This window comes from Oryx dammah, unplaced genomic scaffold (genome assembly GCF_014754425.2).
Source record: "Oryx dammah isolate SB20612 unplaced genomic scaffold, SCBI_Odam_1.1 HiC_scaffold_1, whole genome shotgun sequence".
Classification (NCBI taxonomy): domain Eukaryota; kingdom Metazoa; phylum Chordata; class Mammalia; order Artiodactyla; family Bovidae; genus Oryx; species Oryx dammah.
In genome coordinates, this window is record NW_024070185.1 from 99,684,665 (window position 1) to 99,711,324 (window position 26,660).

General features: G+C 42.3%; 1 protein-coding gene across 1 annotated transcript in view; it reads right to left on the reverse strand.

The window, feature by feature from the left end:
- The window catches only part of SUSD1 (sushi domain containing 1), a 135,131-nt gene that overhangs the window by 81,086 nt on the left and 27,385 nt on the right, over positions 1–26,660 (reverse strand). The window contains exons 4-6 of the mRNA XM_040239531.1: positions 24,211–24,363; positions 23,190–23,369; positions 5,972–6,151 (exon numbers count right to left, since the gene is read on the reverse strand). Of these exons, the coding sequence (XP_040095465.1) occupies positions 5,972–6,151; positions 23,190–23,369; positions 24,211–24,363 (513 nt within the window). The remainder of the gene's footprint in view (positions 1–5,971; positions 6,152–23,189; positions 23,370–24,210; positions 24,364–26,660) is intronic.

Genomic DNA, 26,660 nt, shown 5'->3' on the forward strand with positions numbered 1-26,660 from the left:
AAATAGATGGATGAATATATGGATAAATGGTGGGCAATGCTAAGTGTTATGAAAAGGTTAAAAGGAACAAGGATTGATGCTAGAAGATGAATTTGACAGTTAGGTGGTCATTAGGAAACCTTGGTGAGAGAACCACAGTGTACTGCGGTGTTGGACGCCTGATTCTCCTGCAGGAGAGACTGAGACAAGGTTGGGGTGGGAGGGGACAGAGTCAGTGAGCACACCCCGCTCTCTCAGGAGCCCCACGGTGGGCAGGGCCTGGCCTAAAGTACTCTTTTGGTTTCCAATTTTATATTCATGTTCTTTATTTTTGAAAACAGTAAAAGATCCTACCAAATAAATTCAGGAGACCCTAGCAGACGGTCAAGCTGGAGGTCATTTCTAGGTGAAAACAGTACCTGATTTCAAAACTAACAAACAAATCTTCCAATGTGATGCATAAACCACCTTCAAAGGCCATCCCAGTTGGATTACAAAACAGAAACATTTTGATAATAGCATCATTGAAATGAGAGTACGGCTCCCTCCCCAAGGTGACAATGTCACACAAATCGTGTTTGGTTATAAGAGTTCTGCTGTGTTTCCTGTTTGTTTTTAGTCTTTGCATGCTAAGCTACTTCAGTCGTGTACGACTCTTTGCAACCCTATGGCCTGTAGCCCTCCAGACTGCTTCATCCGTGGGATTATCCAGGCAAGAATACTGGAATGGGTTGCCATTTCCTCCTCACAGGAATCTTCCTGACCCAGGGATCGAACCCAAGTCTCTACATCTCCTGCACTGGCAGGCCAGTTCTTGGCCACTAGTGGCACCTGGGAGGCCCTTTCAGTCTTTAGGGTCACCTAAAAGAGGCAGAGCAGCATGACTTAGAGTATGTTTTTCTAAAATGCTTCATATGCTTTAGGATGATTTTTGCTGGCACCTCTATACACTCTATAGGCTCGCCTGGTATTGATTTTTGAAAAAAACGAGGTGTTAACATCAATTTCATGCTATCACATATATTATGAAGTGTCCTTGGTCAATAAATTTAAACTACAAATTTAAGTTTTAAATCTAAGTTGTTTAAAGAAACATTAAATAACCAATACTTTTCCTCTGACAAACTCTGTCAGGGTCATCTACAAATAGTTCAACCTTGGGAAACTGGTAGGAGACAGATCTCGGGCTTCAAGACCTAAGTTCAAATCCTGTCTCTGCCATTTACTAGTCACTGAATGACCCTGTGAAAGTTGTTTCACTTTTACGAGTCTCAGATTACTCATCTATGAAATGAAAATATCAATACTTATTTCACCAGGTTTTTCTGAGGACACAATGAAACCAAGCATCAAGGCCCCTGGCAGAGCCGTGGGTATCTGAGCTGGTGTGTGATCAACGGCAGCTCTAATGCCTGATGGTCTAAACATTATGTACGTAAACAAATTCCAGGCATGTGGCTGTTTGCATGTGTGCCCATTTATTCCGGCTGACCTTTCTTTTCTGTTTGAAATATGTCGAGCTGCAAGTGAGCACTCACTGGGCTGAAGAGCAGCATCAAGAACAACAACAAAAACAGAAGGAGCAGAAGCTAACAGGAGGCCTGGAAGCATTTGGGCTCCGGTGCCTGAGTCGGGTGAGGGACTCAGAGAGGCTCCCAGCAGTCAAACAGTCTGCGTTTCAATAGAGATACTGCTCTTCTCAGAGCCTGGAGTGAGTGAGCATCAGCTTCCTAATTATTAACTCAGATTCTAAACATAAAAAGACAAATGACCTGTGCAGAATGAAAGCCAGGGACAGGCTTATCAAGAATGAATCAGTCTCTTTGATCTTGAGGTAAGCCGACTCACTGAACATCAAGCTTCCACCTGGGGTTTTTCCAGACACCAACATAACTGCCTAATTCTCGGCTGTCTGGAGTTTCCAGTCTAAACTGGCCTTAAAAAAAAAGTCCCACCACCTTGCCAGAGTTCATACTCCATGCAAAATGTATACAGTTCTAACTGAATCACTCTGCTATACAGCAGACATGAACACAACATTGTAAATCAACTATACTTCAACAAATTTTTAAAATATATGTGTTTCCAAGCTGCTAATCCAAATAAATAGGGACTTCAAAGCTATTTTTAACTAAGAACAACCCAAGTAAAATGAAGAGAAATTATTCCACCCAATTTGGAATTAGACATTCAAGTATAAAAAGAGGGGTAAACAGAATGGACACAGAGGACCAGGGTAAAAGGCATTCGCAGGTTAGGCAGAAAAGTAGAAAAAAATTGGAAAAAAGTGAACACTGAGGAGGGTAAATACAAAATACACAAAAAGAGGTAAGGCAGAAGGGGGCGGTAGGAAGAAACGGGTGAAAAATAGGAAAAAGAAGGAGGGAGGGGCAGCTGAGCAAGAGCCGTGGTAATCAGCCTCTCTCACTACAGTTCCAGAAGCGTCTCCTACCTACCCACCCAGCGATCGTGTGCACTGTGCCATGAATTAATCAGCATGTAAATCGCCCCCCTTTATCTGCGGAAATTGAATTTAGCTGCCAATCTTGATTGAGGGCATAGAGGCCTCCTCAGAGAAAGATCACAGCTCTCGGGGAGAATGCCTTTTCTCTTCTTAAATCAAAGCTTGCATAAGCTGCAGCTGCAGCCACAGACATTGTGAAAGGTGGCAGGCTGAGGTCGGTAATTATAATTAGCAGTTACATAACATGTTTGTTCTTCAAAGTGCTCTACAAGCATCAGCTAATTAATAGCTTACTATGCCCCATGCAGGTCCACTGGTTTTTCAGGGAGTGACTAATCCTAGTGCTCCCACTGAATTCTGAAAGGTGGGGGCACGAGCAGCTTGAGCCAGCCATAAAGAAAATGGCTAAGGGTCCTGAAGCTACGCCCAGCTCTCAGAGCCAGTGACTCCGCAGGTAGCTCTGGCCCAAGACCACCTCCCCAGAGGTTGAATTCAGCAACCCACGAGGCAGCTGCCTCATTTCCTCCAAATAACTTAGAGGTGCTGTTGGAGAGGCAGTCATTGTTTGGGAAGACTATCAGTCTGGTTTGAAATGGCGTTAGCTCTTCTCAATGTTTCCAGTGATGAAGATGGGGACTCTGGAGTCCTTGGTCTTAGTTATAGGTTTGCCCTTGCTTCTTTGTGCAAGTTGGACAAGTCAATGGGACCTAAGAGCAGGCTGGTCTAGATCTCTGGGTTCTCATTCAAATCTACCCCTCCTTGTTGCTATGACTGCAATCTCTAACCTACATCCTGCTGCAATGGCAGTATAGATAAGTAAATGTGGAAAATGCATGGCACAGACATGGTTTCAGCAACGGGACTGAGTTCTTCATCTTCTCCAGGGTTCTTTACCCAAGGGTTTCAAGATTAAATGTATATTTGTATGTGCATTTCTTTGGAGAAAAATCTATTTACTCCATTGCCCCATAAATTCCAAAAAGACAGTGTCCAGCAAAGTACCCCACACACAATGTATGCTAAATAAATATCTATTGAATGAATTGATAGATTTCTTCAAATCTCCATCCCACAAATGGTCATAAACTCTTCCTCTGTGGACAAATAATAACCTACAGTCCATGTGTTATATTTGCTCATGCTAGAATTTCCTTTAGAAAACTTAGCTTGACAAGACCCAAGCAGAGACATTACTTTGCCAACAAAGGTCTGTCTAGTCAAGGCCATGGTTTTTCCGGTAGTCATGTATGGATGTGAGAGTTGGACTATAAAGAAAGCTGAGTGCTGAAGAACTGATGCTTTTGATCTGTGGTGTTGAAGAAGACTCTTGAGAGTCCCTTGGACAGCAAAGAGATCCAAGCAGTCCATCCTAAAGAAGATCAGTCCTGAGTGTTCATTGGAAGGACTGATGTTGAAGCTGAAACTCCAATACTTTGGCCACCTGATGTGAAGAGCTGACTCATCGGAAAAGATCCTGATGCTGGGAAAGATTGAAGGCAGGAGGAGAAGGGGACAACAGAGGATGAGATGGTTGGATGGCATCACTGACTCAATGGACATGAGTTTGGGTGGACTCTGGGAGATGGTGATGGACAGGGAGGCCTGGCATGCTGCGGTTCATGGGGTCAGACACAACTGAGCGACTGAACTGAACTGAACTGAACTCAAGACACTCTGCCATAATTCAACTGCAAGTCAAGCCAGAGACCCAAACCAAAGCTACCTTGGGCTTTCACTCTTCAGAGATCTGTCTTCAGAGCCAAGCAAGTCAACATCTAGAAACAAATTACCAGAGCCATTCAAGACTAGGTGACAACAGTTTGTCACACCCTGGGCCAACTGTCACAAGCCTAAGAATCACTGCCTTTCCCCACCTTGTTTCTTGGAGGCCACGCTGAAATAAAGCACGTGGAAGTCTATACTTCTGACTCAGGATCCGCTTCAAGTCAGGCTACTAATTTCAGTAAAAGACCCACTATGTGCACAGTGGTTTAAATTTTGAAATGTTCCCTGTAGATTATCTCATTTGATTCCCTCTCAACAACTATTGGAAGTAGGAAAAGCAGGCTACATTTCCTCCCTCTTACAGACTAGGAGACTGAGGCTCTAAGAGAATAATGCCTTACGTGAGGACACACAGCCAGCACAGGGCACTGCTAGGGTTTGAACTGAAGTCTCAAAACTCCTTTTCACAGGTGATCCCATTTGAGGGAACGTATCAAAAGAACTGTGAACTTCCCAGGTGGCCGGAGACCAGGGTTCGATCCCTGGGTTGGGAAGATCCCCTGGAGAAAGAAATGGCACCCCACTCCAGCACTCTTGCCTGGAAAACCTCATGGATGGAGGAGCCTGGTAGGCTACAGGCCATGGGGTCGCAAAGAGTCGGACACGACTGAGCGACTTCACTTTCACTTTCTTTCACTTCGGGTGGCGCTAATGGTAAAGAACTCGCCTCCCAAAGCAGGAGACATAAGAGATGCAGGTTTGATCCCTGGGTTGGGAAGATCCCCTGGAGGAGGGCATGGCAACCCACTTCAATATTCTTACCTGGAGAATCCCATGGACAGAGTAGCTGGTGGGCTACAGGCCATGGGGTCGTAAAGAGTCAGACACAATGGAAGCAACTTAGCACAGCAGGCACCTCCAAAAGAATTCAAATCAAGGTCTCAAAGAGATATTTGTAAGCCTGTGCTCAGAGAGGCATTAGTCTCAATAACCAAAAGGTGGAAGCAGCACAACTGTCCATCAACAGATGAATGGATAAGCATAATGTGTATATAAACACAGCAGAGTATTATCATTCAGCCAGAAAAAAGACGGAAATACCACCAATGGCAACAACATGGATAAACCTGGAGTACATTATGTTAAGGATCATAAGCCAGCCACAGAACAATAAATACTAATGGTTTCGTTTACTTGAGGTCAATTAGCCAAACTCATACAAACAGAAAGCAGAATGGTGGTACCAGAGCTGTGGGGAGTGGGAAAATAGGGAGTTACTCTTGAATGGATACAGACTTTCAGTTTTTCTAGATGAAAAAGTTCTGGAGACTGGTTGCACAGTGTGAAAATAGTTAACACTGAAAAAGCGTTAAGATGGTAGATTTTATGTTGTGCATATTTTACCACAATTAAAAATAAACATTAAAAACCTCGCTATACATGACACCACCTTTCCTCTGAAAAGCTGTCAACATGTGCTTAATTAGGACTTTCAAGTAAGCCCCCTGTGAAAATGGTTCATAGAGAAAAGTCTCTCAGCCAACCAAGCAGGAGATAGGAGTCACTGTGGTTTAAAGTGAGTTTCAAAAGACAAATGCATAATGTTTTCTATCCAAATTATTTTCCCAATCCACCCTTTAAATCTTCAGGGTTCGGCTGACAAATCTAAAGCCAAGTGCCTGCTGGGGTAAATGGCATGGCTAGGTGCAGTACACAGAGCAAGCAATCAAAGGCTTTAGGTTCCATACTCCTGCTTGCTATTTAGCTCTAGGAGACAGGAGCCCTACAGAATGGGGTTTATACCTGAGCATGACGAAGCACTTGCTCTCCAGGTGCCCTTCTCTGTGCAAACGGAAGTGATCTTTCCTCCAGGGCTCTCAAAGCCCTCTAGACAGACATAGTGAGCCACACTGCCCAGTCTGGAGCTGTGATTCCCCTCTAGGATCGCGTGCTGCACTTCTGGAGGGTGGCCACAGTCAATCTCTGCAGTAAGAAGTAGGACGGCATTTGTTATGATCCATGACTTCCATCCCACAATTCACCTTTTAGAAATAAACATTCAGCAATGATAGAGTCCAGTCATATGGGATAAGGAAAGACATTAACCCCGTCAAATAATTCAACTGCAGATACTTAAAATAAGACTGTTCAGAAGTAAAGAAAACAGAGTTCTCTGAGCTTAATGAAATTTACAAACATGTATGTATAGAAAACATTCTAATTATGAGATTATTTACACTATAGCAAACTCCTTGGTCAATGAAAGAAGCCATCTCAGGGTTCTTTTAAATACTAAGATTTTTCTGCTATCTTTTACTGTGTATCTTCAGGTCATTAACTCCTGAGTAGATAATAATACAACTGTAGATTTTTTTTTTTTTTTTGCCAACTGAAGAGTAACAAAATACATACAAAATCTCTGAACTTTTTAAAGGAAATTAATGGGGAAAGTTAATTAACATTCAATATAGATGCACTTTTCAAAGGGAAAAAGCCAGCTACATAGAGGGAGACAAACCTGGATTTATACAATGATTATGAAATTTCTTCTCTGCAACTCTGACTACTGGAAGACACTGGAATACTTACAGAGAACAATCTGAAGGACAAGGATTACGACATTGCCATTTTAGACCCAGCCAAACTCTGCCTCATAGAGGAATAAAAGAGTCACTTTCAGGTATTTTACGATTCTTAAAAAATCTACGTGTGTACCTTTTCTGGGAAAAAATTAAAAAATAACTTCAATCCAATAACAAAAGTGAATCAGAATAAATACCCCAAGAAAAGAGAAGGATGGGCCTTTAGAAGAAACACGAGAATGAAACAAGTAGGATGTACAGATAAGTCTCCATAATCATTCAAGTGTGATGTAGAGCCTGACAGACCTGGTGGTAAAGAGTTCCTCTCTGGTCACTGCGGATACAAATCCTGAGCAGTTATGGGACCAGAATGAGGTGCTCATTAAAGAAAGCCTCCAACCCTGTCCACCTCTCAATCCCCATGTTTGCCCGCAGAGATTTGTTCCCTTCTCGTACACGTTGGCCCGACAGAAGACCTCTTGGCCCTCAGCTTATCTTCCCAACATCAGATCTTTCAGCCTGTATACTGGCCCCAAACATTCCAAGATGCAAGTATATTTGTGTGTACATGAGCAACCAACTGAACAGATGGTTAATGTTTCCTAAGACTTCCCAGCCACTGTTGACATCTGAAATAGCCAGTTCAAGACAGGGTTCAGTTACAACAGAAAATTAGAGGGATCATCAGTGAATAAATTGAGGGTACATATTTATGTAGGTCTATGGGCTTCCCTGGTGGCTCAAACAGTAAAGAATCTGCCTGCAATGCAGGAGACCCAAGTTCAATCCCTGGGTCAGGAAGATACCCTGGAGAAGGAATTGGCAACCCACTCCACTACTCTTGCCTGGAGAATTTCATAGACAGAGAAGCCTAGCAGGCTGCAGTTCACGGGACTGCAAAGAGTCAGACATGACTGAGTGACTAACTTTCACTTTCTTTCATTGAAATTGAAGTTGGAATTCTAAACTGCACATTGGAGAGGTTTGGGAGGGAATCTGATAACCAGACCTCTGGATTAGGGGAGACGCACAGATACTAAGGGCTTTCCAGGGGCCACAGTGATTAAAAAAAATCCATTTGCCTGTGCAGGTGATGCAGCGATATGGTTCGATCCCTGGGTCAGGAAGATCCCCGAAGGAGGCCATGGCAACTCACTCCTGTGCTCTTGACTGGAAAATCTCATGTACAGGACTTAGCAACTGAGCGCAGCATATGGATAATAAAGGTATAAAAGTATAGAAAAAAATTAAATTGACTTTCATCTTGGACATGACCAAGAATAATGGAAGGCACGGTGGCTTTAGTTGGGACTACGAGATTCTTTTTTAACTGATATTAATAGATAAGAAATCAATAGCTTGGTCTCTAGAGACTCAGGTAGATGCCCAGGGATAGGCAGCTTGGACCCAACTCTGTGACTTCCCATCTCAGAGCTATTCAAGTCGGACAGTCCCTTGCTACTGCTGCTGCTGCTAAGTCGCTTCAGTCATGTCCAACTCTGTGTGACCCCATAGACAGCAGCCTGCCAGGCTCCCCCATCCCTGAGATTCTCCAGGCAAGAATACTGGAGTGGGTTGCCATTTCCTTCTCCAATGCATGAAAGTGAAAAGTGAAAGTGAAGTCGCTCAGCCGTGTCCGACTCTTAGCGACCCCATGGACTGCGGCCCACCAGGCTCCTCCATCCATGGGATTTTCCAGGCAAGAGTACTGGAGTGGGTTGCCATTGCCTTCCCCGGGACAGTCCCTTGGCAAGAGATATTTAGAGAGGATTGAACACATGGTTCTAAACAACAGCTATACAGTCTAAATCACCTAGGGAGCTTTTGAAAAAAAATCACACAATGGAGTGTCTCTCTCTCTCTCTCTCACACACACACACACACATACACACACATATACCACCATCACCCAGAGACAACTCTTCTGAATGAATAGTAGTTTGTTGGGTTCTTGGTATCCACATTTCTACAAGGCTGCAAATCTGATTTGTATGCACACTCACAGGTGAAAAACTAAATTAAACAGTGGTATGAATGGCTACCCCTTGACATCACAGGCATCCCAAATGGGCCTCAAGTATCTAACATTACGACTTCACAGTAACCCTCCATAGTAGAGATTATTTTCCCCATCTTACAGGTAAAGTGACATAACATGGTTAAATAAAACATCCAAAGTCACATGGGTAATTGTGTGACGGTTAGAAGCCGAATCCACATCCATCAGATTCCTACAACCACTGCCTCTCAGGAGCAGCTCCATCTTTGAAAATCTACAGTATATGCCTCTTTCTATCACCTTCCACCTTGCTCACTTTCTCTCTCCTCAGATTACATGCTTCCTCCCTCAAACCTAGCAAAATCCTTCCCAATGAAGAAACTGCTCCATGACTAATAGAGGGATCCCTTCTTCCTCTGAGCTTTCATAGCCTGTGTTCATTCATTCACTTACTCATTTATTTATTGAGCACCTAGTATATGTGAGACAGTATGCGATACACTACAGCACTGAACAAAATGGATAAGGTCACTCCCCTCAGAGAACTTAGGGAGAGAATAATTAGACCAAAAAAATAATAAACCAACAAGGTAATTGCAGATGGTGGAAAAGTTAAGTAGGAGGAAAGATAATGTGATAGGATGGGAAAGACTTTTTTCATAGAGTGGTCAGAAATGGTTTGAGCTCTCTGAGGAGGTAACATCTGAGTTAGGACCTGGAGGATGAGAATGAGCCTGTCATGTTCAGGACCAGAGGAAGAACATTTCAATCAAGTGAAATAATGCAAAGACCCTGAGGTGAGAAAGTTCTTGATGTGTTCCAGAAGGGGAAATGCAGCCTGTTGGCTGGAGCACAGTCAGCAAGGAGAAGTGGCATGAGATGACGGTGCAGAGAAGAGCAGAGATGGTCACAGAGGGCCTTGTAAGCCTTAGGAAAGAGCTTGGAGCTTGTGAAAAAGCAGCTAAGTGCCATGCGAGGGTTTTGAGCAAGGGAATGAGATAATCTGACTTAGACTTCTAAAAGACCATTTTGAATGCTGGGTAGAGAATAGGAATAAAAGGAGAGGTGGGTCAGGGTCTAGAGCAGAAATCCAACAGAGAGAGATGAGGTCTTAGATGCACTTGAGAGGTCATGATGGAGATGGTGAGAATGGGATGGATTCCAGACGTATACAGGAAGCAAAACAAGATTCTTGGTGGCAGATTAGATGTGAGAATGAGAGAAGAAGTAGAAACAAGGATAATTATTTATCTGGGTCTTCCTTGGTGGTCCAGTGATTAAGAATTCGCCTGCCAATGCAGGGGACACGGGTTCAATCCCCGGTCCAGGAACTAAGATCCCACATGTCATGGGGCAACTAAGCCTGTGTGCCACAATTCCTGAGCCTGTGCTCGAGAGCCTGCGTGTCACAACTACTGAGTTCTGCAAGGGCAGCTTCGGAAGGCCAAGGGCCCCAGAGCCCGTGCTCCACAACAAGAGAAGCCACAGCAATGAGAAGCCAGGGCACCACTACTAGAGAGTAGCCCCTGCTCGCTGCAACTGGAGAAAGCCCACAGGCCCTCAACAAAGGCCCAGCGCAGCCAGAAAGATTCTAAATAAGTAATTTGTTAAAAGAATGTTTATCCAGTTCATTTGACCTTTATTTCCTGCTTGAGGATTTAGTGGGGTTCTTTTAAGGACTATGTCTTCCCAAATACATGAACAGTTCCTAAAGGGAAGAAGCTTTATCTTACAATCTCTTGCATCCTCACAATGCCTACTTACATTTGTATGTTTTACCTAGTAAATAATAAATAGTTGCACATTGGTCCATGGATGGAGGAGCCTGGTGGGCTGCAGTCCATGGGATCGCTAAGAGTCAGACACGACTGATCGACTTCACTTTCACTTTCACTTTTCACTTTCATGCATTGGAGAAAGAAATGGCAACCCACTCCAGTGTTCTTGCCTGGAGAATCCCAGGGACGGGGGAGCCTGGTGGGCTGCCGTCTATGGGGTCTCACAGAGTTGGACACGACTGAAGCGACTTAGCAGCAGGAGCAGCAGCTTGCTACTCGGAGAAGGCGATGGCACCCCACTCCAGTACTCTTGCCTGGAAAATCCCATGGATGGAGGAGCCTGGTAGGCTGCAGTCCATGGGGTCACTAAGAGTCAGACACGACTGAGTGACTTCACTTTCACTTTCATGCACTGGAGAAGGAAATGGCAACCCACTCCAGTGTTCTTGCCTGGAGAATCCCAGGGACGGGGGAGCCTGGTGAGCTGCCATCTATGGGGTCGCACAGAGTCGGACACGACTGAAGTGACTTAGCAGCAGCAGCTTGCTACTACTTCATCATTATTCAAGATGCAATAAATATTACTTTGGGGCTTACTTTGTAGTCCAGTGGTTAAGAATCCACCTGTCAATGCCGGAGACATGGGTTCGATACCTGACCCGGGAACTAAGATTCCACATGCCTCGGGGCAACTAAGCTCACGTGCCACAACTCCCGAAGCCCGCACACCCTAGAGTCCATGCTCACAGCAAGAGAAGCCTGTGCACTGCAACTGAGGGAAGCCTCCGCTCTCCGCAACTAGAGAAAGCCTGAGCACGGAACCAAGGCCCAGCGCAGCCAAAAATGAAAAAAAGAAATCTTTTTCTAAATGTTACTTTGATATATATGACCAGAGCCCCGGAGGAAGGAAAAACGCATTAGTAAATTGTAAGTACTGATAACAAGACAGGAACACATCATCTCTATATTTTTTTACCTATCAGAGGTAACTCACACCTACCAAACATCAAGTAGATGAAAGCTGAGAAAAAGGCCCACAAAAACTATCATTCTTTTAACGGTGAATTCTGGGAATGCTTTTTAAACCACAATAATTTTAATCAAAAATTTTAATAAGTTTAAAACAATAGCATGCACCAAAATCCAACTAAACATAAAGTAGTCTCTTCCACATACACAATCTTATTTATTTCTCATGGAAAACCCTACTGCAAGGTAAATGTCTTACTCTCACATAGGTTACAGATACAAAAATGGAGGTCCGAAGAGTTTTAGTCACATTCAAAAGTTACTTCACTATTAAAAGACAGAGCCAGTATTCAAAGCACAGTTTTTGTGATCCTGAAGTCCAGGTTCATTCAATCCAGGCAGCCTCACACTGAAGGGGTTCACTCTAGGCTCTGACCTTATAGGTTAACCAAAACCTCAGAAGAAAAAGTTGCATGAAAAGTATTTAAATCAGTCCAGAATGGTTCTATGACAATTCCCTCTACTTAACCATAGCAGGAGAGTGGCTGGAAATGGATTTCCCCTGCCACTGTACTTGCCCTGAAGCTTTCTTGGTACTGATATTTAACCCTGGTTCTGGCCCAGGTCTTGTATAGAACATAAGCCCATCATAGATATTTACATCATGCTGAGATGCTGGCCACTGCCACTTCTAGAGGCCAAATGGGACCCAAGAAAGCCAGTGGCCCCGATTAAGACATATTCAAAAATCAACCCAAGAGAGGTTACGATTGATAATACAACTAGCACTGTCACAAGGAAGGAAGCCATTTAAAAACACTTAACATCCAAAGGAAAGAAAAAACTAAGCTGCACATTTTGTGTCGCATATGCATAGGGGTGTTCATTAAAGCACACGTATCTCTGGGTAATTATACTGAATCTGCATCAAGAATCCAGTCATCTAATTATGAATGTGGCTGGGAATTTTTCCTTAGTATCCTATTATCTGTGATTTTATTTAAATAATCAACTTCAAAATAGGTCTCCCTGGGGGAAAACGTGTTATGCCAGTTTCAAAGATCACATTGATATTGTAACTCTGTTTCATATCTTGAAAGTAAAAATGCTTATCCACCCTTTAATATTCTATCCAAGAAAATGGTCCAGAAGGAAATTTGTTTGATGAAAGGTATAGGCAATGGATGAGATGGCTGGATGGCATCACAGACTCGATGGACGTGAGTCTGAGTGAACTCCAGGAGATGGTGATGAACAGGGAGGCCTGGCGTGCTGCGATTCACGGGGTCGCAAAGAGTCGGATACGACTGAGCGACTGAACTGAAATGAATCAACAACTTACTGTATCAGCAATAACTGTTGTTTATTATGCTGCTGCTGCTGCTGCTGCTGCTAAGTCGCTTCAGTCGTGTCCGACTCTGTGCGAACCCGTAGATGGCAGCCCACCAGGCTCCCCCGTCCCTGGGATTCTCCAGGCAAGAACACTGGAGTGGGTTGCCATTTCCTTCTCCAGTGCATGAAAGTGGAAAGTGAAAGTGAAGTCTAAACATCAGCAAATAATGTGGTTGACGATAGCAATAACAGTGTAATATAAGACTATTTCAGAGACCAATAAATACCAAGCTGAGAAAGAAAAGAAAATGACCAAAAATGTCCACAAATTGAGGCAGACATCTTTCCAAATGTGGAGGGAATGAATGACTGACCTATTCTACTTATTAATATTGACCCCCCCCCAAAAAAAGAAAAACCTTTTTTACTTTTTCCTTCCCAGAAAAAATAAATCTTTCTTTTTCCCAGAAAAATAAACTACTAAATGAAAAACTATAGCTAAAGGGCAGCTACATGGATGAAAATGAAAGAAAATCACATTAAAGTCAATTTTCACATGTACCCAACAATAAGTCCCTTACTGTTCCTGAGTACCAAATCGGGGACTTTCCAGGTGGCGCTAGTGGTAAAGAATCTGCCTACTATTGCAGGAAACTAAGAGACAGGGATTCAATCCCTGGGTTGGGAAGATCCCTTGGAAGAGAGCGTGGCAACCCACTCCAGTATCCTTGCCTAGAGAATCCGTGGACAGAGAAGCTTTGTGGGCTACTGCTGCTAAGTCACTGCAGTCGTGTCCGACTCTGTGCGACCCCATAGACGGCAGCCCACCACGCTCCCCCATCCCTGGGATTCTCCAGGCAAGAACCCTGGAGTGGGTTGCCATTTCCTTCTCCAATGCATGAAAGTGAAAAGTGAAAGTGAAGTCGCTCAGTCGTGTCCGACCCTCAGCGACCCCAATGGACTGCAGCCCTCCAGGCTTCTCCATCCATGGGCTACAGTCCATAGCAAAGAGTCAGGCATGACTGAGAAACTAAGCACGCAGCATGCGGTATCAAATCAGAAGCTTTATAACACGTGGAAATTAGTGTAACATGATAGGTTATAAGGGCCCAAACAGTCTAGGTAGGTGAATGCGAGTCTACACTACATTCATGCTCTAGATCGGATAATTCAGCTCTTATACCTATAATCTTCATTTGTAAAAATGTTCTCTTCCCCTCTTAACAGTAAGCTCTTTGTGAGCTATATCTATATCCTATATATTTAGAATATCCCCTAAAGTCATGTGAGCTATTAATATTATTATAAGCATTAATTTTGGTGAAGTTTAGTGGGTTCCAGCATCTTCCTGTTAACAGTTTTCAGCAGTTAGCTCTGGTTTTACTGCTCTCTCAGGAGAAGGTGAAGCACACTCCACCATCTTGAACCAGAACTCTGGTGAAGTTTATATGTAAGAAATATAAATGTAGCCTTATGACAAAGTTTCACCCACTTTATGACATGTTCTGAATCTTGCCAAATATAGTTAATTCAGGATCACTTGGGCATTAAACTACGTATATATTTGATGCAGGGGTTGAAATCTTAACATCACAATATGAGACAACTTGAATTCAGAAAATCATATCACAATCATCCAAGGGAAATGGGAGGGTTACATAATTCCATGAAGCACATTCTTATAAGCAGCTTATGAACTGCTGTCACTGAACTCATTAGTATCAAAAAGTCTACCTGCCCTTAAGATGGTAGAAAGAAAAAAATCATTTTTTAGTGGATTTTGTATTCTGAAGTCTCCCATGAACTTTAACCTCAATACTTTTCCTTCAGATCGTATCCACAGATCATTTGGAGGGAAAAGAAAATTTTCCATTTCACATAAAAACACTTATTGTCAACAAATAGTGTCTAATATGGAAATAGGTAGAATCTGAACACTTCAGAAACATCAGAGGAGGTGATAGGGTAGGTAAAAGTGTCAGTGCTGGAAGGAAAATGAAGAAGTTTATCAGTATATTTCTTATAGAGATCTTCCATTTGTAGAGGTGAAATGGTTTTTGATGCTTTGAGCTAGCTGCATAACAATCTTTTTTTAAAAAATAACACTAAAACTATTCTAGCTGTAAATAGAATGCATGAATCAAAAACCAATAAATAAGGTAAGGTGAAAGCTAAAAAGTTTTAGACTTTCCCATTTTATGGTAGGATGTTTCAGAAAGACCTAGAATTTTTGTTAGAAGAATTACCAGCCTCTCCTGTCTAGATTATGACTCTCATATTCTGATGGCAAACACTTACCCAGCAGCTACTCTGCATCAAGCACAATGCCAAACACTTTTAATCATTATCTCCTTAAAACGTAATAATAACTCTAGGGTGACAATAATTTCTCCTCCTTCGACAGAAGGCAACTGGAGTTTGGAGAAGTTTAGAGGTGGTGATGGAACCACTGAGCAGCTTAGCCAAAACTCACACACAAGCCTTTCTGATTCTAGAGTTCATGTTTCATCAGCCTGAGTCTTATAACCAATGTCATCATTCATTTTGTACACTCACGTGACTCCAAACATTTGTAAGTGATATGTTTAATGGCATTTACTTGGCAAAAGGATCACACAAGAGATTTGTTGCATGCAGCCAGTAAGTCAAGACAGTTTTTAAAGATCAATAGGGAGACTTCCTTGGTGTTCCAGTTGAGAGTCTGCCTGCCAGTGCAGGGGACATGGGCTCAATCCCTGGTCCAGAAAGATTCCATGTGCTGTGGGGCAGCCAAGCCTGTGTGCCTCAGCTATTGAACCTGTGCTCTAGAGGCCTCAAGCTGCAACTACTGAGCCCATACGCCACAGATACTGACGCCTGTGCACCCTAGAGCCTATGCTCTGCAACAGGAGAAGCCGCCTCAGTGAGAAGCCTGTGTACCGCAGTGAAGAGTAACTCCTGCTCGCTGCAACTAGAGAAAGCCTGCAGGCAGCAACGAAGATCCGGTCATAAATAAGTTAATTTTTAAAACTTAAATAATTTTTTTAAAATTGGCTTCCCTGGTGGATCAGACAGTCAAGAATCTGCCTGCAGTGTGGGATAGGTTCAATCCCTGGGTTGGGAAGATCCCTTGGAGGAGGGGATGGCTATCCACTCCGTATTCTTGTCTGGAGAATTCCACGGAGAGAGGAGCCTGGCAGACTACAGTCCATGAGGGCTACAGTCGCAAAGAGTTGAACACGACTGAGTGACTAACACTACTTAAAAAAAAAATAAATTAAAAAAAAAAAAGATCAGTATGTAGTGAGGTCCCAGAAAATCAGTTTCAAAGGAGCAAAAACTCCCATCACCTGGAACACAGATGCTAAACACAAAGTAAGTGTGCGGCCACGCCCTCCTCTCTCACCCAGGTAGAGACATCAGGAGCTGATCTCAGCGCTCTTCCCTGCTAAGTCTGGGTGTGGTCCCAGAATCCTCACACACTACTAAAAATTCAGACAGCAGTGCAATGAAACTTGTCTGCCACTCCTCCCCTGAATGCACTCATTTGTATTCCAACTTATGCCAAAGCTTTTTCAAACCCTCCCCAACTGTGTAGAGATGAGATTGGGCTCCACGAAGAAAATCTTAAAAGATGAAGAGTTGACTCAGCAACAACACACATCCCTCTGGGTGGGTTCAAAACCACACTGGGAAGGAAGGTAAGTTTGCCCCAGTGTCCCTCTCTCCTTCTAGAGCCCTCCAGCCTTTCACCATTGCCTCCCACCTCCAGGGCTCACTAAGGCTTGCTTCTGTATGGAATTTGCCTTCTGGAAAGGTGCTTTGGGTTTTCAACTTGATATCTAAGCTGGTGACATAAGGTAAGTCGCTTCCTTGCTCTGGTTCTTAATGGGAAACGATACCCATTATTAGCTGTAAATGGAATATTTATGAAATGGGGAATAAAGCCAAACTAGTTCCCTTATGGTCCAGCTGGTCAATAATCTGCCTACAATGTGGGAGACCTGGGTTCAATCCCTGGGTTAGGAAGATCCCCTGGAGCAGGGAAACGCTACCCACTCCAGTATTCTGGCCTGGAGAATTCAACAGACCATGGGGTTATAGTCCATGGGGTCACAAAGAGCTGGACATGACTGAGCGACTTTCACTAAAAAAAAAAACAGTAACCACCTCAGAAGGCATTTCTAAAAAGCAAACCAAACAATGTTTAAGGAAAACCTTGTAAACCTTCACGCTCTGGCTCTGCTGTTAGTAGACTTGAGAAACCATGTCCCACCTTTGTTAACCAACTCAAAGAAGAAACCCTGCCTCAGCAATCAGCCCACAGGACTGTGCCATCCATCCTGGAGGGCCGCATGTGTGGAGATGGGGAAACCAAGAGTCAGCCCCAGAGCCTTGTTCGTGGGTTATCAAAGCACAGAAATGTCATGCCAGGTGAGAAGCAGGCATGAAGGTGCAGAAGACAGAGTAAGAAGGTGTGGACTCAGGAAAAGAGACCAGGCTTTCAGCAAGGCTCAGCCACAGGATAAGCTGGGACGCAGTTCAGAAGCCAATTCCACTATGCCTGCCATCATCTCTGCCACCTTTCGGGGGAGGTTTGGGGTGCTTCCACAGGTGTTAGGTATGCCAGGCACTGTGCCAGGAGGCGGAGAGATGATACTGAAGAAGATGCATGCTTGATGTGCCCCCAGACTGATTTTTTTATCAGTCTGTCCCATAAAAATAATAATAAACAACACACTTACATCCTAAGCAAGAGGATGTCAGAGATGACATCAAAGCTGAAATTTGAAAGATGAAAAGGAGCTTGTTGTGCAAAAAGTACATAGCCTCCCTCAACAGATGAATGAAGAAATAAAATGTGGCGTATACATGCAATAGAAAATTATTCAGCCTGAAAAAGGAATGATGTTCTTTGAAAGGTACAAACTCCCAGTTATAAAATAAATAAGTACTTGGGATGAAATGTACAAAGTGATAAATTGACACTGCTATACATTATATATGAAAATTGTTGAGAGTAAATCCTAAAAGTTCTCATTAAAAGGGAAAAAACTATCATTTTTCAATTTCTTTTTTTTTTAATGGAAACATCCAGTGTGTAGCTTCTATGTATTTATTTAGCTGACCTGTGAAATCTTAGTTTTCCGACGAGAGATCAAACCTGGGCTGCCTGCGGTGGAAGTGCAGAGTCCTAACCACTGGACCCCCAGGGACTTCCCCTCATTTTCTATTTTTAATGTTGTGTCTGTGTGTGACAATGAATCGGCACTAAACTCACAGTGACAATCATTTCATGATATGGTGTATGTAAGTCAAATCATTATGCTGCACACCCTAAATTTATACAGTGATGCATGTTAATCACTTCTCAATGAAACTAAAAGGGAAAAAAACGAATGAAGTTTTATACATGCTGTAACATGGATGAACCTTGAAAATATTATGTTTAGTCAAATAAGCCAGACATAAAAAGACAAGTATTGTACGAGTCCACACATAGGAGGTAACTATAATACAAATTCACAGGGACAGAAAGTAGAAGAGAGAGAAGGAATGGGGGATTCTTTTTTAATGGGTATAGAGTTTCTGTTTTGGATGATGCAAATGGACAGCAGTGATTCACGCAACACTGTGAATACACTTTATGCCACTGAACTGTATGTTTATAGATGGCTTATAAATGGCTAAAATGGTGAACTTTATACTATGTGTGGTCTACCACAATAACAATTTTTTAAAGCAGATTGGCAATTATTTCAAGTAGAGAGAAAAGGCCTTGAAGCTGATAAGAGACATACTGGTTGGGAGAGAATACTGGGAGACGTAACCTGTACAGAAACACAAAAGGACCAGACCCATGTTGGCTTCAAAATCCACGGTTATGGAACTTCCCTGGTGGTCCAGCGGCTAAGACTCTGCGCTCCCAGTACAAGGAGCCTGGGTTCGATCCCCAGTCGGGGAACTAGATCCTGCATGCCACAACTAAGAACCCATACAGCCAAATAGATAAATTAAACAAATATATATTTTTTAAAACCCATGGTTAGGAGTTAGGATCTTACTCTAGGTGCAGTGGCCATTTCACTGTTTTTAGAGGAGTTTTAAGCAAGAAGAAGCAAGCATAGAAGTGGATTCTTAAGGGACTGTTCAGTACCAGACACACTCTGGTGAGAACTCCCAGCCCAAAAGGAAGGTAAGGCCCCCAAAAGAAGGGGAACAAACCTGGATGGTCCCAGAAGCCTCAACTGGCCCACCTACACTGCTAACCACTGTCACTACCCAAACAGAAGAATGCAAATCCCACCTCATCCTTGACCCACCCCATCTCTCCGTCTGAACTCTCTAAGGTTTTACCCATTTTTCTTACATGATACTTGAGAATTCACTCTTATAGAACAGTTCATGGTATATCTGGTTTTTCTCCTTCCAGATTCCAGACTTGCCTAGTCACAGGATCTATCAGGTATACCATCAGAGCTGGACTCTGGATTTGTTGTTAATGATAATGTGGTTAAAGTGACTCCCTCACCTTGCTCTTGGCTTGGCTGAATTTTTTAAAACTCAAATTCTTTAAGCTGTCACTTACAACTGGCACCTTTTCCAAAAATTAAAAAAAAAAAATAGTAATAGCAAAATAAGAGCTATGACAAACCTAGACAGCCTATTAAAAAGCAGAGACATCACTTTGCCAATGAAGGTCTGTCCAGTCAAAGCTATGGTTTTACCAGTAGTTGTGTACAGGTGTCAAGAGTTCGACCAGAAAGAAGGTTGAGCACCGAAGAATTGATACTTTAGGACTGTGGTGCTGAGAAGACTTAAAAATCCCTTGGACAGCAAGGAGATCAAATCAGTCAATCCTAAGGGAAATCAACCCCAAATATTTGTTGGAAGGACTGATGCTGAAGCTGAAGCTCCAATACCCTGGCCACCTGTTATGAAGAGCCGACTCACTGGAAAAGACCTTGATGCTGGGAAAGATGGAGGGCAGGAGAAGAGGGCAATAAAGGATGAGGTGGTTGGATGGCATCACCAACGCAATGGACATGAATTTAGCAAACTCTGGGAGACAGTGAAGGACAGGGAAGCCTGGCGTACTGCAGTCCACGGGGTGGCAAAGAGTCAGACATGACTTAGAAACTGAACAACAAAGGAAATGCAAGCTAGAGATTGTCTTTTCCAGAGAGATGCTGGAAATGTGTGATGCACGTTTCCACAAAGTCTTACCTATATTGGAAGGTGTCATCTTCCCTTCCATCATCCACTTCTGAGGCCTGCTTGAACAGGGAACTTATGTCACAGCCTCCCTCCAGCCCCCCTCACCAAAGCAGCAGCAGAGCCTCCAGTAATTGGGAGAAGGCAAACAGCAGGATCCGCCAACTGTGCCTTCTCTGGTGGGGAAGTCCATCCTCAGACACACACGCTGCCATCTGGACCACACAGCTGCTCCTTTCATAAGTACCTGCTCTTCAGCATCCAAGTTCACAGTTTGCTAGTGTTTTCAGCGGAATTCCCAATTCCTGTGGCTTCATAATGCTCAACTAAAAATACAGTGCCGGCTGGCCCAGGGCCCAGATTCTGGAGCCCCAAAGAAGACTGAAGAAGGATAAATATGAAGGCGTGAGCTTAGAGAGAAAGCACGGCAGGGAGAAGCCGGTGGCCATGTGACACGGGGGAGGGTGTCAGCAAGCACAGGGAACAGTTATTACCGGAGGGAAGAAAGCAATGAAGACCCGCTAAGTGACAGTTCTTTGGGGAATGGAACAAGCACTCTTCTCTAAATTAACTTTCTACATTCTCAGTTCAACAATCTGGATGACGACTGATTTTCAAAGTAATATGAATTGCCTTATATGAAGTTTTTTACGTAAATCTCTAGGGAGTTCTTTGACATGCATTATGGCACATTTTAATCTCAGTTCTGTATTTTAATTGATCCACAGAAAGACAATGTGAGAACTAAAATGTACTTTTAGAATTCCTTAACCCCCATGACAATTATCAGAATGCGATTAGAGCCTGAATCGCAAATCAGAATATCAAAAGAATTAACTTAGCCAAGCCCATCACTGAGGTTTCTCAGATACACAGTAACTTCCATGAAAATTGCTTTATTTTCTTTTTTCCAAAATGGAAACAACTTTGTTACTTTGTCTAATACGTTAAAAAAAATTCCTTCAATAACATTTTCGGGGTTTGTTTTGCTTTGTTTTGGCTGCACCCTATGGCATCCAGGGGGCGTTCCTGGTGACTCAGACAGTAAAGAACTCGCCTGCAATGTGGGAGACCTGGGTTTGATCCCTGGGTTGGGAAGATCCCCTGGAGAATGGCATGGCAACCCACTCCAGTATTCTTGCCTGGAGAATCCCCATTGACAGAGGAGACTGGAGGGCTACAGTCCATGGGGTCACACAGAGTTGGACAGGACTTAGCAACTGAGCACAGCAGCATGGAATACAGGAGCCTGGTTCGCCCACCAGGGACCAAACCCATGCCCCTTGCAGTGGAAGTGAGGAGTCCTAACCACTGGATCACCAGGGAATTCCTCTGCACAGTTAATGTTTTAATGTATAGCTTTCTAAACTTTTTCATAAACGTGTATATGTGAAAATTTTCAAAATTAAGGGCATATTATTCATATAGTTTGTAATTCAGTAATATACTGTTAATATACCTATGTCAGTAAACATTCTTTTCAACATATTAGCTACAGAATAGTCCATCACATGTATATGCTATGATTTATTTGACTAATTTCTTTCTTTATCGATAGACATTTGAAACTGTCTCCAATATTTCAGTAGTATAACACATATAACTACAGGAAATCAAAAAGTAAGTGAGTGTAAAGTAAGTGAGTGCCTTACCCTTCTCTCTGCAAATAAATTTGAAATTGATGATTTTTTTAAGAACATGTAAATTACCAAAAGAATGTCAAAAGGAATAGGAAACTTAAACAGGACCAGTAAGTATTCATTTTCTTTTTTAATATCCCAAGGACTACCTCTCCCCAAGTACCACATCCAGATGGTTTTCCAGGTGAAATCTTCAAAAATCCTGTTTGTTGTATTCCAGAGAATACAGAAAGAAGGAAATGCTTTCATTTTCTTTTCTCAAAATTTAAAATAACATTAATAACTATACCACCAAAGATAGCATAGAAAAGAGAATAGACCAATCTTACTTATGAATATCAATGCAAGAATTTTAGATACAATTTAGGAAATATAATCCAGACTGAAAGAATAAAATACCAAAGACCCAGAAGAATCCATTCCAGCAACTAGTATTGATCATTATTAGGAAATTTAATAATATAAACCAACATATAACTGGTTGAAAGGAGAAAAGTATACATGATCACCTTAATACGTGCTTGGACTTCCCTGGTGGCTCAGACGGTAAAGCGTCTGTCTACAATGCGGGAGACCCGGGTTCAATCCCTGGGTTGGGAAGATCCCCTGGAGAAGGAAATGGCAATCCACTCCAGGACTATTGCCTGGAAAATCTGATGGACAGAGGAGCCTGGTAGGCTACAGCCCATGGGGTCGCAAAGAGTTGGACACAACTGAGCGACTTCACTTTTACTTTCACTTTAATACATGCTTAAAAGACATGATAAAAATAATACAAATCCCCGTAAAAAATGGAAATAGATGAATACTTCCTTAATATCATGTATATATAGCCAAAAACTGGTAAAATGATGAAGACAAAAGTAGAAAACAAACCAGAAGCCAACAGCATCACAAAAACAGGAGTATACCAGAATGATTAAGCATACAACCTCAGAAACTAGAATTTTGAGTTCAAATGTCAGCTCTATCACTAGTTCAATAACCTCAAACAAATTACTTAACTTTTCCATGCCTCAGTTTTTCCATCTGTAAAGTGCGATAATAATAGTACACATTCATAGGGATATTGTAAGGACTGAATGAGTGCTTAGAACAGAACTTAGCACATAGCTCTCTATCAGTGTACATAAAAACATAACTAGATGTCGGTAACATCAGAAAGCCAAAATCATGACTGATAATGAAATACTCAAACCACTCCCATGAAAGTCAGGAATAAGGAAAGAAAGTTCAAAGTCAATACTAATACTTAAACTTTTGCTCTGAAAACACTAGCTAAGTGGTCAGTTAAGAGAAAAACATGACTATTATAAACATGGGAAAATGAAAGATGGAATTATCATCATTAGCAGATGATATTATTCCTTTAAATACCAAGAGAATCAACTGAAAACCTAGTAGAAACAATAAGAAATTATTGGATTTATTTAATTCATTCATTATCCCAAAAAGAGATTTAGAGAGAAATAGGAAAACAGCCTCCAGATGCTGTAAGCTGGGAAGCTGGACTTTCGGAAAACTCACCTTGGCAATTTAATTTGGGGGAGTCCCATGTGCCCACGGCTGTGCAGCTGGAAACTGTATCTTCTGAGTCACTGAAGAATCCTTCTTTGCAAGCATAATGAACCTGACTGCCAAGCCTAGAGGTATAATTTCCTATGATATAGCCACCTGGAATCTCAGGAGGGGTCCCACAGTCTATTTCTGAAAATAAATTAATGTCAAACGTGTTACTATATGAACGTATATTTTCAAAATACATAATCTCTTTCCATCTTTATTTTATCCTCTCTTCCCTTACATATACACACACGAGTCATATTTTAAAATAGACTGACTCATTTCTACAAGACTTCTGGGCACGTTTCCAATGAGTGTCTCTATTCAATCGTCTGGTCTTCCACAAGTAACAGCACAAAACTGAAAGGATCTGGCAATCAACTTGCACTAATTTACACTAACTAAAGATAAGCCTATGGGCTTCCCTGGTGACTCAGGGGTAAAGAACCCACCGGCCAATGCAGGAGACGTGAGTTCGATCCCTGAGTTGGGAAGATCCGCTGAAGAAGGAAATGGTAACCCACTCCAGTATCCTTGTCTGGGAAATGCCATAGACAGGAGACTGGTGGGCTACAGTCAACGGGGTTACAAAAAAGTCAGACATGACTTAGGGACTAAACAACAATGAAGAGAAGCCTAGCCCAACAAAGTATAAATTTCGTTTTGCACAATATCCTAAAATATATAAGCCTTTATAACTTCCTTGGTAACTTTTGAGATGCTGGTCCTTACCAGATTAGCTGTGTTTACTATCTAATATAATGGTTAATATCTGAATATCTATTGACTACAAAAATCCCTAAAGTTTTTTTAACTTTAATATAGCCCCCTCTATCATGACTTATTTAATTTTATAGGTTATAAATGTGCAAAACACAAATTCCCACCAACATCCTCAACACAGACCCACTGACTTAGGCTCAGAGCAGAAGAGTCATCAATAGACTCTCACCTTTGGATGCTGCATTCTTTGGCAGGAACCCACCTGTGCATGACGTGGCATCTCTGGTCGGATGGAAAGGTTCAGGTCCACCTTTTGGCAAGTATCCATCCATACAGTAGCATTCATAGCTCCCACGAGTGTTCACACACCGTCCTCCATGCCTGCATCGGCTGGAAACCTCACATTCATCTATGTCTTGAGACCCATACAAGAAGGGAGAGAAAAACAAGAAGGGAGAGAAAAACAAAAAGGAGAAAAGGGTTGGACATTGTGATAGCCATTTCTTCTTTGTGGTGGGGGATTTAACTTTTCATTTTGTATTGGGGTTAAGCCAATTACCAGTGTTGCAATTGTTTCAAGTGAACAGAGAAGGGACTCGCCCATACATATACTCGTATCCATTCTCCCCCAAACTCCCCTCCCATCCAGGCTGCCACATAACACTGAGCAGAGTTCCCTGTACTATACAGTAGGTCCTTGTTGGTTATCCACTTTAAAAATAGCAGTGTGTACATGTCCATCCCAATCTCCCAAACTATCCCTTTACCTAACCCCCAGCAACCATAAGGTTATTCTGAGAGTTTGTGAGTCTCTGTTTCATAAGTTCATTTATACCATTTTCTTTTAGATTCCACATATTCAGGATATTGTGTGCTATTTCTCCTTTTCTGTCTGACTTACTTCACTCAGTGTGACAATCTCCAGGTCCACCCATATTGCTGCAAATGGCATTATTTTGTTCTTTTTAATGGCTGAGTAATATTCCATTGTATAAACACGGTACATCTTCTTTATCCATTCTTCCTGATAGCCACTTCTCACACTCTCCATCTACACTTTTAAGTGTGCATTTGTTTGTAGCTGTATCACAAATTTGTTGTCCTCCTTAAGAGTTCTTCTCCTGTGCCCTTCATATCATAGGCACCAAGAGGTGCTCAATAAATATTTGTCAATGTGTTCTGAAAATTTATAAAAGCCAACAACTATTACAAACTCTCTTGACAAACCAACAAAATGAACCCGAATAAGTATGGTAAAAAATTAAATTACTATAAAATAAGGCTGGCATCAACTTCATGTTAAAATATCTGAAGAACTCCTAATAACAAAACAGCTTAGACCAGAGTGAAAAATGTTTCATGAGCATAAGGCAAGAAGAAAAGAAGCTACTTAGAAGGGTCTCACTAATTTTACCAAGACCAGAAGTGCTTAAAACAGCCTTCAAGGAGGATAAGACATGCTTCTTAGCAGACTTTTCCCTTTGACTGAAAATTGCCAGTGGTAGCAGGTGCAGGAGTAAAAACCACACCATCATTCAGAGGCTGAAAAAAAGAAATCTTCCTGCAAGTTAGCAGTTTTTCCCCTCAGACTTGGCTTAGTGAACAAAATTTAAAGCTTTAGAAACTCCATCAGAGCCACAGACACACCAATTTCACTTAGAGAAAGAAAAGTACCTTAAGTAAAAGGGGACTTTTTCCAGGACATTTGCAAGAACTATCAGGGGGACAGAGGACAGAAGGGGCAGTGTAACTGAAGAAAGTCTGGTTGTTCCCAGACTCTGGGATTTCAAAGACCTGTACTTTTGGAAGAACTGATTTTGTTGTTGATGTTGTTGTTGTTGTTCAATCACTAAGTCCTGTCCAACTCTTCGCAACCCCGTGGACTTCCAGGCTCCTCTGTCTTCCACTATCTCTCAAAGTTTGCTCAAATTCATGTCCACTGAGGCAATGATGCTATCTAATCATCTCATCCTCTGTCGCCCCCCTCTCTTTTTGCCTTCAGTCTTTACCATCATCAGGGTCTTTTCCAATGAGTCAGCTCTTTGCATCTGGTGGCCAAAGTACTGGAGCATCAGCCTCAGCATCAGTCCTCCCAATGAATATTCAGGACTGATTTCCTTTAGAATTGACTGGCTTGATCTCCTTGTAGTCCAAGGAACTCTCAAGAGTCTTTTCTGGCACCACAATTCAAAAGCATCAATTCTTTAGCACTCAGCCTTTTTTATGGTCCAATTCCCACATCCATACATGAACTACTGGAAAAACCATAGCTTTGACTAGATGGACCTTTGTCAGCAAAGTGACATCTCTGCTTTCTAATATATTGTCTAGGTTTGTCATAGCTTTTTTTCCAGGAGTAAATTCTTTTAATTTCATGATTGCAGTCACTGTATGCAATAATTTGGGAGCCCAAGAAAATAAAATCTGTCGCTGCTTCCACTTTTTCCCTTTCTATTTACCACGAAGTGATGGGACCAGCTACCAAGATCTTAGGTTTTGAATACTAAGTTTTAAGCCAGCTTTTTCACTTTCCTCTTTCACCCTCATCAAGGGGCTCTTTAATTCCTCCTCTCTTTGTGCCATTAGAGTTGGTGTCATCTGCATATCTGATGTTGTTGATATTTCTCCTGGCAATCTTGATTCCAGTTTGTGCTTCATCCAGCCTGGCATTTCACACGATGTACCCTGCATATAAGTTAAATAAGCAGGGTG